We start from the raw sequence: 16,382 nt of genomic DNA, 5'->3' as shown, positions 1-16,382 counted from the left end.
ATCTCCCACCCCTAGAAATGAAGTTTGTTAGTGAATTCTTCCTGCTCTTTTTCCCTTCCCTCTCTCATCCCTAAAAATGCAGCTTGTGTCTCGTTAAGTCCAGTTCCTGGCAGGTTTTAGGATGGGGTTTTCTCACAGAGTTTGGGGTGTGTCAGAGCTGCTGATGGTTCCCCAACCCTCCTCTCTGCCCTGGGATGAAGGATTTGCTCCATGGGGAGAACTCTGCCTGTAGGGAAGCCTGGCAAAACCCTCACTTTGCCTTTTGATCTGAAGTTACGGGAACAGCTTCTCTGAAATACACACATTTCACGGCAAGGGTCGAGACGGGCTGATCAGCCAAAGGAAATATGGATTTGCAAATTCCCTGTGAAGAGTTTAGGTCCAGCAGGAAAAGGGACAGAGCACTGCCTGAAACCACCTCTGGTAAAATGGCAAATATTGCTCCTTCCTAAAGCCCAGCTCATCCCTGGGGCTGGAGGTAAAACTCTCCCAGCTGCTGACAAATTCCCTGTCAGCGCCTGTCCCTTGTCCTACACTGACCTCATTCCACCAACTTTTTCCAATGATCTCTCCCTGTTTTCACATTTTTCTGCTCCAAAGCGCAGTTGTCTGAGAGTTTAATCTACAGAAAAGCCTCCCAGGCCAGTCCTGTGTGCAAATTTCCAGTAAAGATTGCCGTAACACAGAGCTGAAATTGAATATTTTGGCTGCTCTCACGCTCTCTGTGTATAATGAGTTGATCATATGCTTTTCTCCAATAAGTGACATTTTAGGGCTGAAATAGAATCATTTTTGGGGTCTCTCAACCTTGGTTAGCCACTGACTTCTTTATTCAAAGTGAATACAGTGCTAAATAAATATTCCCTTGGAAGCATTAACATTTTACAGCTGAATTCTTCTCACACTTAAACCTCTGTTGCTTTAAATGATCACATTTGAGGTGTTGCTCTCGTATCTCACGAGGCTTCATCAGAGAGACTTAAAATAGAGTTAAGTGGAAAACATCTGTTCAATTTATAATTTGTCTCTTTTTTTGGCAATATAGTCCTAGAAGTAGCTTTACCATGGTAATGTAGATTGCTGAGCTAACAAGTTGTAACTTTATATTTTTTCAAATTAAATTGTTCTCCTCATTTCTGTGTCTTACACTTGAGAATGAACCAGCCTAGGAAGGGCTATAGAGCTTCAAACACAAGCCAAGAGCAGGAGAAAGGAACCAGGTGGTAAAATGCAACACATACAAATAATTAATTTTCCATATATTTCTGTAATTTATAAAAGGAAAGGTAATAAATTAATTGGAAAACAAGACAATATTGCTGTAACCAGCTAAGCAAAGAGTGCAGCAAATTGTTTTTTGAGTTACTTTGAGGCGCTAAAAACCCATTAAACAATCACAGACCATGCCTTGATTGGGTGCTCTGACACCACTTGTCCATATTTCAGTGGGATCAGCACTCCAGGGCCTTCAGCTTCTGTATGGGAGCTTTGCCCTTGGAAAAACTCTGGGGTTTCAGGCCCTTCTCCAGCTGACTTTACAGTCCAGCCCTTCCCAGAAATAGTCATAAAATCCCCTGGGATATAAAAGCCCAGGTGCAAAAGATCATTAATGAGGTCTTTACTCCTCCCCAGATGTGGCATGAAAAACAATCAAATAAATTAAATGACAGCTTAATCTGATAAAAATGAAACTTCATATTTCAAAACTGTAGTAATAATTCTCTTTTTTTTTTCTTATTATCTTTTCTGTCACCAAGCAACTCTTTTGCCTAATTGCTAAACAATTATTTACACTTCAAACCTCTCTGTAAATTCCAGTCTGTAGGATAACCAGGCTCTACACTCTGGCAGTGGAGTAAGGAAAAGCCACAAGCTTTTATTATGCCTTTGTAAGCAAACATACATATTGTGGGAAGTTACTGAGTTAACATATGAGGATGAGGATGCACCTCCAGAAGGAAACATTGGCAGGAATCTCTAAGGAAATGAAATTTTCTAGTTTCCCAACTGGTCCCATGTCAACTGCTGAGGGGGAGAAATGCCAAATGTTGGCATCTCCTGGCTAAAGAAGCTGTTCTGTTCCCTCCTGAGTTGATGCATGTGTTGTAGCCTATCCATAATCTCCCAAGGGAGATCCATTGGGGTTTTCATCCTTCGTGTTCACCTGCGGAATGTGACGGGACCATCCCAGTGCGAGGATCTGTCGTCCCCAGCAGCTTTTCTTCGTTAACCCCACGTGTGAACCCCCGTTTTCTGGAACTGCTCTTTGCCACGTGGTGCTAATCAGGAGTTAATGGGGGATAACTCCCTGTGTAAACATCTCCCTAGAAATGGGATTCAGATGTGGGATCTCCTCCGTTGGTGATGGCCTGGTCACTGACCTCATCTTGCGGCGCTGGTAGCGCCGTCTTTGTGAGCGGCATCTCTGTCTTGAAAAGAGAATCCATCTTGATCTGGGTTTTGATGTTGAAGGACTTCTGGAAGGACTCGGAGGTGAAGTAGTAGATGAAGGGGTCGAAGCAGCAGTTGAGGGTGGCGATGCACAACGTGATGGGATACATGGTCCTGGCAAACCTCTCCAGGGAGCAGTTGGCGATGGCCTGGGAGCGCACGAGCGCGTACAGGAACAGGATGGAGTTGTAGGGGACAAAGCACACGACGAAAATGGCCACGTGCACGATGATCATCTTCAGCACTTTCTCCTTGTTGGTCCCAATCTGGGACAGGGTGGCCGGCTTCCGTAAAGTCCGGAGGACCAGTGAGGAGCACGTGAGGTTGAGCAGCAGAGGGATGATGAATCCCACCACCTCAATAAATATGGTGATCTTGGACAGGTAGGTTTTCCAGATCCTTTTGGAGAACCCTTCGAAACAGGTGGTGCTGGTGTTGGACACGTTGGTCGTGGAGAACAGCGAGGCCGAAATTCCGCCGCTGAGGACCAGGATCCAAACGCCGGCGCAGACGATGGCGGAATTCCTCCTGGTGCGGATGGTGCGGGAGCGGAAGGGATACACGATGGCCAGGAAGCGATCCACGCTGATGCAGGTGAGGAACAACATGCTCCCGTAAATGTTGGTGAGGAACGCCGTGCCCGAGATCTTGCACAGGGAGTCCCCAAAGGGCCAGTGCCTGTTGAAGTTGTAAAAAATCTTGAAGGGCAAAGTGAAGACAAAAAGCAAGTCTGAAACCGCCAGGTTGGTCATGAAAATGGCCGTCTCGCTCCGCATCTTCATCCGGAAGAGGAAAACGAAGAGGGAGGCGCAGTTTGTGATCAAGCCGAGGATGAAGACCACGCTGTACACGGCCCCGTACAGGTTGTACTTGAAGGAATCATCTGTCAGGCAGGTATGGTTGTTGCTGTGGTTTCCCATGCCAAGTCTGGGATGGGCTTCCAAAGGCCTTCAAAGTCTACTTCAGTGACATCCATAAAATAAGGCAGGGAGCTCGTCCCTTCCCAAAGGAACACATTCCAGGGAGGTGGCTGGACTCCTTCCTACCGCATCTCCCTCACGGATCTTTTCATCCTAAAGGAGAGAGAGACAGAGAGAAATGCCATCAGTCTTGAACCAGTCCCCCAAAGCGGCTGTGCAAGAGGAATTCCCAAATTAATGGATGTGCTAACAAGAGCAGGAACTAGTTTTCAAGCAAGACTTTAAAAATTCCACTATTATTGGTGTTTTTCACAGTTGAAGATGGAATTTAGTGAATTTGGCCTTTCCTTTCATCACTCCCTCATCCTTGTGTTTGAAGGAGAGTGATAGTTCTGAGCAACCCAGTCTGTGGAAGATGTCCCTGTCCCATGGCAGGGGTTGGAACAAGAGGGGTTTTAAGGTCCCTTCCAACCCAAACCATTCCATGATAATTCCAGCTTCCCCCTTGGAAAGGTTTTTCTTTAAAATCTGGGATGGAATTGGCTCGGTACATTTGGAAAGAAATGTAACAGAAAAAAATCTGAATTTTTCCCCTAAACCTGTAACAGAAGAATAGCTGAAAATTATAGTGTTTGCTTAAAACTGTGCACAAAGGCAAGTTCTATGGATTTTCAACTTTTTTTAATGTAAAAAAAAACCAAAAAAAACCCAACAAAACCAAAATCCATGATAATGAGGAGCTGCTTTGCCTTTTTTTCTAATTGAAAATAGGAGCATCCTTACACATGTTTTCCAAAGTGGAAAACTGTTGTACCTCAGAAATATTTATCAAAAACACTTCCCAAAACCATGTTTGCTTTTTTCTCCCTGCTTAAAAATGTCTGCAAATATGGTATTACTTCCAAAAGGAATATTTTTCGCAAGTGTAAAACTTTCCTGAGAAAGATTCCTCCAAGCTGGACCAACAGCTGCTTTTCATTCCTACTCTTTGTCGGGGTTTGGAATGTGAAATTTGGGAAATCTCATGGACTACACTCTTGTAGGACTTTGTCCCAACTCAACAAGCTTTGGAGACGTGTAGAGTTGAAGTGAGCATATTTTTACTTGGACATAGGTGCTTCCTCAACTCCCCACATCATCCCTCCTGGCTATTTTAAATATTTTTAATGCCTGTGAGAATAATCCCTTGGAAAGTCTCCTCATTGGAGCAAGGAGGGTTTGTGAGTTGGATCATGAGCTCAGCACTTCTCAGAAATGTGGAGCAAAGTTGGGTCATGAAGGGAAAGACCTTTTCCTTACAAATTCCAGCCAACCAAATATGAACTAGTTTGGAATCTTCTTGTCATCTAAGAAATTTAGGAGTTACAACTGGGAGTAATTTGGAGGTGAAACCCTTGTGAAGAGTGGGATCCTTTCCAGAGTGATCCCCTGACAGAGGAGTTTCAGCTCCAAACCTGTCACTGAGTGGTGTTAAAGGTTGTGATGGCAACATATAAACAAATAAAATGGAAAACAAAGCATGGGTTCGAGACAATTTGGGATGCAAATGATCAAAATCAGATGTTTTCTGTATGTTTTCCTCCTGGGAGTTCTCGCATGCAAGCTGTCAGCATTGCTGGTAAAATGGCAAGGGTTGGGAAAGCTGGAATAGCCACGGCTTTGCCCAGGTAAAAAGGGAAATTTCCTCACCTGGGAATGCCTGGGGAACCACAGACTTCCCAAAAACTGCTGCTGTGACCCTGGGAGCAGGCAGCACCTCACCTTTGCACCTGGCAAAGTAGCAGGAAAGGAGGATGCCCAAATCTCCCTTCCCAGATGATGTCATCCTTTGGACATCCAAAAAGATGAATTGGATCTTGGAGGTCTCTCCTGTGGAGGTTTTTCCCACTAAAATCGTGGTTAAATGAGCTTTATTGGAAAACAAGCTAAAAAAAACTATATCAAATATTTAAATTTATGAGAAGGACAGGAGTAAAATCTCAAATGTGGGATTGGAACTCTCTTCGGATCTGTGGTGGAAGGAAAAAAGGAAAGGTCTTGCCTGGTTTGGACTGGAATGCTCACATGAGCTCCAACAGGACTAGCTGAGCCTTGGCTTAACTCTCAGCCTAAAGCATTAAATGCTTGGCTTGGAGCTCTGTCCCAGTGCAGACACTCCCTGTTATCCCCATCAGGAGTTTGTGTTGATGCTGGAATGTGATTCCCTGGGGCTGTGAACCCCAGGTGTGCCACACTTTCCTGCTCCAGGCTGCACTCTGGGTCCTGCTGGGGAGGTCTCAGAGGGATTGGGTGCACTCTGAAACCTCACCCAGCCTGGGAGCCCAGTGGAAACCTCACTTTCCAACCCGGCCTGGATTTTGGCAGCTCCTCAAGACTCAGGTTTGAAAGGTGCCTTTGGAACTCTCACCTTTGCTCCTGAGCAAGTGCTCGTTGCCAGCAGCCTGACCCAGATACTCCTCACATAATAAAAAAGGTGCTCCATCACCTGACTCTTTTCTCCCTGCTCTGCTCCAGACAGCCCAAGGTCAAATCCCGTTTTATCCAGCGTCTAATCTCTGGGAATTGCCTGCCAGCAATTGTCTAGTTAACTTATGGGCTTTAAAATACAGCCTGGCTTGTTTACCTATGGAACCCTGAGGTGTTTAAACAAGCTGACAAGTGGCTTTGAAACCCAGCCATGTGCTTTAAATTCTGTAGGATGAGTCCACAGATTGAGTTTTCCGAGTGTAAAAATTCCCTTTCCTTCTTTTGCACTATGGATGAAAGCAGTGGGATGCTCTTCATGGACATCACAGTCACCACTGCTCTCACCTTGCTGGGAAAAAGTGAAACAAAATATTTTTAAAAGGTAAGTAAATAGAGGATGAGAAAGTAGTTTTCTCTGTATTTCAGGCAGGGCAAAGCTTTAAATCCTGTATTTAAATGGGGGGTCAGTCCAAGAGGGGAGGAATGTAATGGAATAAACCTGTTTAGTTGTGAGAAAATTCAGAATATTCTCTCTCCTAGCAGGGATGCTACCAGCAAATCTCCAGCAGCCATCCCTCACAAAAACCCATTTCAATAATTCAGAGTGAGATTCAGCAGAGCTGCTCCAGGCTTTGCTCTTTTATAGTAGAAAAATCCCATCCTCCATAGACTGAAAAGAGAGGAAAACTTGGTGTTACTTCCTATGGTGCCTAAGTATCCTGTTTACAATTCCTGTATTTCCTCCTCCCAGCGCCCCAAGACACCTCCAAACTGCCAGACTGCAGCTCCATCCAGAGCAGCTGTTTGTTAGAACAGGAATTACTGCAGGGAAAAAAACAAACTTAAAACCAGCCCCATTCTTCCTGCCCCACACCAATCCCCTTCTCCACATGTGCAGCAAACTGAGGTCAGAAAAACCAGCGTGAAGTTTGGGGCTGGCATTTTTGGCATCATCACATTTTCTTTTAGTCGTGTGAGATGTCAGGTGAGTGGAACTTTATCAGTCTGGATGTGAAGGACAGCCCTGTGTGTTCATCTGAACAACTGAACTCTGGGTTTGGGAGGTCTGGCACAGCCCTGGTGGGAAAACCTCCCAAAGCTGAAGGATCTTCGCTGGATTATCATGGTGTGTACTCAGGTTGTCTCTTAAATCTTGAGAAACAAAGGTTTATAGGTAGAGAAGCCAAAACCTGTGGGACACTGGGCTTTGGGGAAGTTTCTCTGGGTTGTGGCACCAGGCCTTGTGTTTTGATGGGGTCTGAGCCCTCGACCTTGGAAATAAATAGGGATTTTCCTAGGGCACAGCAAGAGCTTTATTTCTGCCTTCTCCTGGCAAAAATTCCATTCACTCCAGGGTTTGCAGCTCCCTGCTCCTCACCCCATTGCTACAACACCTGTGGGATGTGTAACTTACTCCACAGCGGAGCCCAGGGTTACAGCTTTACAACTAACTCACCTCTGCAACTTCTTGGGGTTTATTTCCTTCCTTTGTTCCCCTTTAATTCGGCAGAAGGCTCAAATAAGGGGTTTGTGTGGGGAGATGTTTGGGGTTTTGGCAGATTTTCGCAGAGATGATAATTCTGTGTAAATCTGTAGGACTTGGGTTCTTCCAGACCGGTGACTATAGATAAAATAAGATTAAACTGCAATTGTTTGAATAGATAAAATCCAAATCATTAAAAAAAAAAAAAAATTAAAAATCCACTTTTTCTACCTGAAATACTAAATATCTCCATTCCTGCAATGGAATTTTCTCTTACTTCTACTTTCTTTTTTCAGTAAAAGCTGGTTTTGGTCACAGGCAACTCTGAGAGTGTGAACTGGCAACAGCTTTAAGGACAAACCTCCAGTTTGGGGCAATCTGGTGTTTGATTTTTCCCTCTTGGAGACTGCCAGGACAGGAGCTGATGCTGCCTCTGTTTCCCCAGTGCCAGCAGTGTGGGTTTATGGAAAGCTGGAGCAGCTGGAATAAGTGATGCTGGATCTGCCTTCTCCAGAGAAAGGTGTAGGGATGGGAAATGGCTTGGGCTAGCAGTTTTGGGGTTGGCTGAGTGTCTGTGAGTGCTCCATCCTCCCCGGAGCTCCTCGCACATTCCCAATAACCTCGTGTGCTGTAGGAGCAAGGAAAGGCTGGGATTAGAGGGTGGGAAGCGGAGCAGCTGCCTGTAAACAAAGCTCCATTGACGATCCGAAGCGCTGGGAAGGAGAAACGCTTTAATCTCTTTCATTTCCTAATCCTAAGTGATGTATCGGAGAACAGTGGGAAAGGAGCAGACAGGAGTGGGACTTTGAAGTCCGTGGAGGTTTGTGGAGCTTCAAAGGGCCATTCTTTCCCAGTTTATCGGAGTGAATGCCCGGCCGGTATGCCGGGGAAAGGGGACGTTTGCGGGTGATTAGCCTAAAAAACAGGGCAGGAAGGCTCTTATTCATGGCTTTGACACTTATTGTGCTCAGTGCCACCGGAGCTGACACTCCCCGGCCCTTGCTGCGGGTGCGACATCGCCTCTGTACCTGCGGGAAGGTGGGGCCGGGAGTTCCTCCCTTCACTCGGCTTTGGCAGCTTTCAAACCCTCTGTGAGACAAAAAAACCCCAAAGATGGGGCAGCTTGAGGAGGCATCGCCTCTCCCCGGCCAGGAGCAGGGATGCTCTGGGTGAGGTGGGAGCTCCTGTCCCCTGCCCTGAGCTGCCTTTGGCTCCTGGGGACCCCTCCAAGTTCAGCAGCTCCTTTCTGTCGTGCACGAAGGACCCAAAGGAATTCTTCTCCAGGATGGAGCAGGGAAGGAAACCTGAGCCGCTCAGCCCGAATCCTAAAGGCGCTCTCCTTTTTCCCCCCCTTTTTTTTCCTGTGTTTTTAATTGCTCAGCATCGCCGTTGTCTCCTCACTGTCCTCTGAGACTTACAAAGCATTTCCTGCTCGTGGTGCCTTCTCTGGGCTATATCTGTTTTGGATTGAGCTAATTAAAATGTTTCCTTCAGAAGAGAATCGCGAACTGCCTTACCCCATATTCAGCCACTGATCCTCAGGGCATGACTCTCCTTTTGTTTGCACTGAGAATGTCTCTCTCCATTTACATCACCCTTTAACCCTTGGCGTGCTCTGCTTTTCCCCATCCCCAGCAGCCTCCAGAGGGGCTGGGCCGCAGCCAGGAAACCATGGAATTCACCCCAAACTTCTGGGCGAAGTTTGCATTATTTAACACTTGTAAGAGCGGCTTTTTGCTCGGCCTTGGGTGCGGGAATGCTGCTTGTTTGGAGCCCCAGGACTGGCACCGAGGGGGAATTGCTGGGTAATGGCAGTGCTGGATTCAATAGAGAAGGTTTAGATGCAAAGAAAAGCTGATGAAGTGCTGAAAAGCAAAGTTGATTTCACCCAGGAATAATGTTTGCGGTAGAGGTTGCTGCGTCCTTGATGTAGCTCTGGTTCATTACAAAGTGTGGCTAAGAAAAAAAAACAACATAAAAAAATAAGAGACTCCTGTTTCCCTGAGCCACTGGGGACTCCAACAACAGGCCTGGGTTTATTTGCTCACAGCTCCAAAAGGTTCCCAGTCAGCAGCCTGCCCAACAAGCTGCCTTTCTTCGCTTTCCCTGACACAATTTCCCGTGGTTCCTTGGCCATTCCATGGCTTTTTTGGCTCCTTGTTGCCTTTCCTCAGCTCCTCTGAGCCACGTGGAGCCCTCCTGTCACCCCATCCTCACCCTGCTGGGCTGGATCCTCTGAATTCCCTTTGCTGAAACGGGAGAGCTGAGCTTTCTCCTCGGATTATCCAGAAATCACACTGTTTTTTCCCTTGCCTTGCACCAGCACAGCAGCACAAACACCAATTTCACCTGGGCAAGGTGGCCTGGCTGCAGGGGCTGCCTGGATTCCTTCGGGTCCTTGAGGGATCTGTGCCTTCCATTTATTTACTGCAGGGGCTTGATCTAATATTATTCTCTTAAATGGCTTTATCCTGAGGGGAAAAGGGGAAATTTTGAGGACTGTAGAATCCCAGGATGGTTTGGGTTGGAAGGGAACTTAAAGCTCATCCTGTTCAATCCCTGCCATGGGCAGAGACACCTTCCACCCCTAAGCCTTGTCCAACCTGGCTTTTTCCTGTAAAGTTAAAATAACTAAGTTAAAATAACTGTAAAGTTAAAATAACTAAGAAATTACTCCACAACGCAGAAATATCCGATCTCAGCCAGCAATGCTTCTGCAGTGAAGCTTCTCAGAAATTTGATTTCTAATGATGAGATGAGGGCAATGACATTTTGGCATCGTGCAAGGGCTGGATGCTGCTTTTCCTGCTAAATATGGTTATATCCATCTGTAAAACACATGCTGGGGAGGAAGAAGGTGAGTTGTCTGCAGGTTCAAGAAAGGAAAATGGGGATTCTATCAGAGAAAAAGAAGAGGTCTGTTGTGGCTGTGTGTTTAGAGCATCACAGGGTCTCACAGCCTGATGAGCTCATGTTTTGAGCAGAGAAAGGATCTGCTCTGCTGCCAGAACACACCTTTGTCTCAGGGACTGATGAATGTCCCTTCATTTCACTTGCCAGGATAAAGAGATCTTCCTTTTTCTACCAACCAAACCCATTACAAATAATCCAGCAAATTTTCCTGCAGCCAGGGTCAGCTCAGGCTGGTCTGGCTCCGGAGCAGGGTGGATCTTTACCCCTTTTATGGGGCTGAAGTGGGAGCTGGTGCAGGAGGAAGCCTTGCAGAGCCACTGTCTGCTCTGGGAATAAAGAGCTCCTCTTTTCAGGGAGAGAATTTCCCTTCTGTGGAAAGCGGTGGCTCCCCTTCCCCGGGACTAAATCGGATCCTTATTTAGGGAGGAGGAGCAATTTAGTGTGGAGGAGCGGAGTGAGGCTCTGCACGCACGCTTGACCTGGAAAGACCCGCTGAAGGTGGCTGGGTGCTCCAGGAGCCATCCCCACCCAGCCCAGCCCGTGGGGACAGCTCCCTGCCGGCTCCTTTGGGGTCCTGGAGCACTGGGAACTCCGTTTGAGCCACACAGCCCTGACCAGTAACGCTCAGAGATTGGGAAATAGAGCCCCAAATCCCAAATACGCTCCAAGCAGGGCGAGGGGCAGCTGGCACGGATGGATCATGGACATGGCATCCCTTCAGATGGCTCCAAGTGCCACAGTGACAGGATCCCAAATTGCTTTGCCACGTCCCCTCCAGCGGTGCACCCTGTCCCCAGGACTGGATAAAACTGCTTTAATTCCTGCTCTTGTGCTCCAGCCAAGAGGACTGATCCATCTCCCAGCTGGGAGAGCATCCTCTCCCTGCCCAGGGGACCTTTCCATCCCTGCTCCTCAGCATCCCCAGGTGCAGCTCTGCAGTTCTGTGCCTCATTGCAATGCCCTAAATGGAGGTGAGTGGGGAACTGGGATTCACACTTTGTTGTGTTTGTCCGTGTGGAGCTGAGCTCCTGAGCCCAGAGTTTGGAAGACATTGATTTTCATCAGTTGAGGAGGATTCTCATTTTTAGCCTCAAAGGATTCCAGTGAAATGTTTGTTCAGCCTCCTCTCCCATCTCCTTCCTCCCTCCTATATGTTTCAGGACTTTATTTTAAAATGCAGAGGCTTTGAACTCCCCAAAGAACCAAGGTTTCCTGCCTGTTTTGTTTCTAGGGAATGCTCCTAAGGGCAAGAAGATGGAAAAGTACTACAAGGGGGGAATGTCCTTATCACCGAGCTGTGAACTTTGCACTTCCCATCCTCTGGATTTGACTGTTCTGTCCCTATAGGGCAGCAATACAAAAACCACACACAATTGTCTCCTCTCAAACAATGATTTGGGAATGTCATTAAAACCTCCAAACTTTTCCTGCAAATTTTTCTGCCATGTGCTTTTATTGTGTAAAATCCTCTCTCTTCCAAACAGACAAATCTTTAAATTATGTTGTTCATGGTTCGTTTTACTTCAGACACCCGTTTTTTTCAGAGCTGTCTGTGGATTTTTCTCATTGACTTTTGCAGTTTGAAAGGAGTAGATTTTAGCCGAAGTGATAAATCAATATTTTAAGGTTTTCAGTATAATATTTATAACTTAATTCCTAATTTTTTTGGTAAGGTTTGTGAGAACCAGCCCTCCATTAAACTAAAGTGAATGCCACATTTCCATCCAACCCATTTGAAGCCTAAAGCGTCCTTGTGACACTGACTTCAAGTACAAAAGAAAGCTGTAACCAAGGGATCTTTTTCACAAACACACAACAAACAACAGGACGGAAAACTCCTAAACTTGTCACCTGCAGTGCCACGGCGAGAATCTCGATGGGAACGGAGAATTCGGGTGGGATTAGAACCATTTCCATGCAATCTGGAGGAGCAGCTCACACGGGAATCACTTTCCCAAAACTTGGAGCTCATCTTTCTCCCTTTAAGCAGCCCCAGGCACGGCAGGGCTGGAGCTGGAGGAAGGGGAGTTGCCAGAGCAGGGAAAACACCGCTGATCTCCAGCGAGACCCGGCTGGATTCATCCCCCACATCCATCCGAGCCTTCCAGAGCCCCCAGCCGGAGCTGCCACGGAATCCGCCCGCTTTTCCTGCCTCGGGAAGCGGGGGGGACTTACCGGGACCTCCACCATTCCCACGGCTCGGTGCTTCCACGGGATCCCTCCCTGACAGCCCGCAGCGATCCTTTGTGTCCCTGGGACACCAGCCGCCTTATTCCCACGCGGAAAAATCCCACTTTGTCCAAGTTCAGCCGCTCATCCTCAAACTCCGCGCTGGGTGGCAGCTGCCCGGCCTTTGTTCCGAGCGGGATCGGGGCTGCCGAGCGCTGCTGCCATCGCGTCTTGGGAAAACGGGACGCAAGAATGGGCCCAATGTCTGGGCAGGGGCTGTGGGCAGGGGGAACTCCTGGGGGTCTCCATAGGAAACGCTTTCCATTGGGCAGGGATGTGTTATTAGCGCCGGAGCCCGCCCCGCCCCGGCTCTCCGCTGGGTCCCTCTCGCGGGGCTCTATCCATGGATTCCCTTCCAGAGCCTCTCCCAGTTCGGAATCAGCAGCTTAAGGACAGCCCGACAATGAGCAACGCGGATTTCCCGAGCAATCAGCCGGGGGACCCAGCCTGGGAGAGCGTGCCCGATGGGAACGAGCAGGGAAAAGCTCCTCAAAACTCGGGTTTTCCTTCCCGCGGCAGGGATTGTTTCGCCTTCCAATTAAAAAAAAAAAGAAAAAATAAAAAAAAAAAAAAAAGTGAGGAGCAGAGAGGGGAGCTGAGAATCGGGAAAGCGCCGGGTAAGATTAGGAAGCTGCAAAGTTGGCGGCGAAAATAAAATATCAAATATCTCCCTAGGCAGATTTAGAAAGGCGCTGTTTGTTAGGCTGGGGGTTGTTGTTTTGTTTTAAATCTTCTCAGAGGAGCTGACTGGAACAGTCTGAGCTCTTGCCCTGAAAGCTCTGGATTCCTGCTGGAAAAGCGCTCAGCTTTCCTTTTCCAGGGCCATAATTACAAATACTCGGCGAGAAGCGTGGCTGTGTCTGCCGGGGAGCCGCGCTGTGAATCTGCCCTCTGCCTAAAAATCTGCTTCTCTTCCCCTCTTACCTTCGATCTCAGCCCTTCAGGTGGGGACCAGGCTCTTCTGGCAGCAGCAGCAAGGCGGCGGATGGTTCATTTTATTCCCTTTTCAGCCCTCTCTGCTTCCACGGGGCTGAAATGCCGGGGCTGCTGCTCAAGCCCAGCCTCCCCCCTAACGCGTCTCGCTCGCATTGTGTTTGTCTCTCCTCTTCCTCCGCTCTCCTTGGCTCTTCCCACAGGCAGGCAAGGCCAGTAAACAACTCATTGTGAAGCTGGGATGGATGTAATTCCTTGGGCCGGTGGCCACCGCGGCGGAGTCGCCTCTGCAGCGCAGCCGGCGGCTGCCACGGGCTTTTATCCATCCCCTCCATGCAAATAACTTCCTGAGCATCTCATGTAACAGCCCAGCAGCTCCGGGCAGCCCGGGCTCAGCCCCTGCGAGCTCTCCCTTCAACCAAACACAAAAACAGCAGCGAGGATTCGGAGCGAGAGCGGCGGCGGGGCAGATGTTTCCTGCTCCCCATGGGCAAAGGTCCATTTATTATTTGTTTGGGAAAAACAGAGGCAGAAAAACGTGGGGCCAAAGGCATCGCTGTCACTGAGCGTGGGGCTGGCGGGAGGCTCAGGATGGAAAAGCCGCCGGTATCACCAGTAAACTCATAGAGAAACCCAGTTTCGTGGCTCGTGGGCATTTTCAGGCGGCTGCATGGAAATGCTGATCCCTGGCGAGATGCGGCTGCTTTTCACAGCCATTCTCATGCGAGGCTGAGAGCTCTCAGTGGGAACCCATTGATCCACACCGCGGCATTCGAAAGCTTTTTTTTAGGGAAAGAAGGATGTCGGGAGCTGGGTGTTCTGACACAGATTAGGATGAGCTCATTGAAACGTTTTCGCAGATTAACATCTTGAGTCTGAGCTTCAAAACTGCCTGGGCTGGGCAAAGCCATTAGAGAGGAGGCTGATGGCCCCTTAAGGATTAAACAGAGAATAAATCTTAACCCAAAACTTCTGTGCCTCTTACAGAATTTAGGCAGAATGTGGTGATTGTGCCAACTTTGCTGCTGCTGGAAGGGACCCAGGCAGCTGTGCCTGGCTGGGATGTTTGCTTTCTCTCCGGAGTTACTGGTTTAATTGAACTCTCTTGACAAAAAGTCTTCAGCTGTTGGGAACTTCAAGGTCTCGTAGAAAACTCCTTAAAATGTTACAGGAGATTGGGAATGGGATTTATGCCCTTTGTGGAGTTCATCCTTCCAAACCACCCCAGTGATTCCAGCTTTGTATCCATCCGTGGTTGCCATTAAATCCAAAGTTGTAGTGAGCAGGTTATTCAGCCACCACTTGGTTTAGGGTATTTTTCCTTTATGAGGAACATTTTTTCTGCTACAGCCAAAACTAGAAGCTGGGAAAGTGCAATCTGTAGGTTGAGCCACAGTGCTGTTCTCTGACCTGTAGAGATCACACAAAAAAAACCCCCTAAAATTCCAACTTTTTCCCTATTGAACATAAATTTTTTGATATTGATGAGAAAGAAAACATCCCCAGAGCAATATATTCCTGCTGCCCTCCAAGACACTCAAAGGAATACGTGGATGCCTTTATCCTTCTCCTCATAAATAGGCCAAATGTTGTGCTATCAACCCACTCTGTTTTGGTTTTTTTTTTAAATAAATAAAGTACAAACATTTCCAACACAGTGCCCTTAAGAGAGGTTTATTTGCCAAACACGAATAAAGGAGGAGGCTCCTTCTCTTCTTGGTTCCAGTTACAGAAAAGTGTTTGCTTTAAAATGGAAAAACAAGGAACAGACTCCTGGGCTCTTCATCTCTGCACAACCCATTTGGTGTCCCCACCCTGATCCCATGGTGTTCGTCCTAGACTTGGGACAGGGTGGGATTTAGTGAACTCTCCTTGTTAAAACATTGGCAGGACATCAATAATCTGGAGTTATTTTGGAAAACAAGAGAAACGGGGCTGTTATCTTATTGGAAAGGGTGGCTGCTGAGAAGGCACAATGTTTTGGAGCAGAAGTTTTACCCCCTCTGTGCAGAATTGGCTGCCCGTGCACAGAAACCCCATGGAAATGACATTTTTGGGCTGTCTCTGGTTGTGTCAGTGCTGGAGCGGCTTTGGAACTGCGATGAGAAATTCCCATTGATTTCAGCCAGGCAGGAACACCTGAATTTATGGGATAATTTTGCCCAGAAAATGAGCATATTGCATTTCCCGGTGATTAACACTTAATTCTTCTGCTGTCAAACCTGCTGAGTATTTTCAGTCAATTTCTTTCTTGTGCCAATTTTCCTACTTCAGGGCACTTAGGAACCCTCCAAGGAGCCAAAGAGCAGAACCCAAATCCAGCTGGCATTTGAAGGCCACTGGAATATAAATGATCAAGGCATTAACTTTGTTCCTTTATTGCTCCTTTCCTTCCTCTTCTTTCCTGCACCAGCAGAACCTATTTGTCATTTGGACCTTAAATATTGCAAGGTTTTGGATCCATAGAATCCATGAGCAGGCTGCTGTGGCACAAATGGAGCATCCAGGGGTGGCTTGGTGGCATCTGAGTGATTTAGGAACCCTGGGGAAAGCAGAACCCCCGTGAGCCCAAAAGACCTTTGTGCCTCAAACTGTTGTATTTGGAATTTTTTGCCTGTCTGCAATGCATTCGTAACATCCTGTCCCATTCTCAGCTTCTAAAAGTCTCACACTTCTAAAGAATCAGCTTTGGGACCACAGCTCCTGTGGAACGATGTTCAGTGTCTGGGTGACCACAAAGGGTCATTATTGGGGTGATTAAACCAACAGGTTTAATTGTGTTTGAACAGAGGTGTTTCATTGAGGGTTTTCTCCAGGAAAACTAAAGGAAAAGATCAAAATAGTGGCACTTTCCTGGGGGAAAAGAGAAAAAACATCACTTTACAGAAACCATGGCTGGTGCTGGAAAAGATTATAAAGGAAAGAAAAGATTATAAAGGAAAGAAAAGATTATAAAGGAAAATTCCTGAGCAGAACCAGGTTGGACA

At 47.4% G+C, this 16,382-nt stretch overlaps 1 protein-coding gene across 3 annotated transcripts; it reads right to left on the bottom strand.

Annotated features, from left to right (window-relative positions):
- Positions 1-1,247: 1,247 nt before the first annotated feature.
- On the bottom strand, positions 1,248-14,946 carry LPAR4 (lysophosphatidic acid receptor 4). Of its 3 annotated transcripts, XM_023925942.2 has the most exons (3): positions 13,387-13,689; positions 12,409-12,993; positions 1,248-3,524 (listed from the first exon to the last, which is right to left on the bottom strand). In XM_023925942.2, the coding sequence occupies exon 3, from the start codon at positions 3,369-3,371 to the stop codon at positions 2,325-2,327; it is 1,047 nt and encodes a 348-aa protein (XP_023781710.2). In that variant the 5' UTR covers positions 3,372-3,524; positions 12,409-12,993; positions 13,387-13,689; the 3' UTR covers positions 1,248-2,324. The 3 variants fall into 3 exon arrangements, with proteins under 3 accessions (XP_023781710.2, XP_023781709.2, XP_086706545.1); XM_023925941.2 differs by lacking the exon at positions 12,409-12,993 and having other exon boundaries at positions 13,387-14,946; XM_086850419.1 differs by lacking the exons at positions 12,409-12,993; positions 13,387-13,689 and adding an exon at positions 7,294-7,458.
- Positions 14,947-16,382: the final 1,436 nt, after the last annotated feature.

This window comes from Cyanistes caeruleus, chromosome 14 (genome assembly GCF_971803275.1).
Source record: "Cyanistes caeruleus chromosome 14, bCyaCae1.hap1.1, whole genome shotgun sequence".
Classification (NCBI taxonomy): domain Eukaryota; kingdom Metazoa; phylum Chordata; class Aves; order Passeriformes; family Paridae; genus Cyanistes; species Cyanistes caeruleus.
Note: the sequence above shows the minus strand (reverse complement) of the source record. Positions and strands in the feature narration are given on the sequence as shown.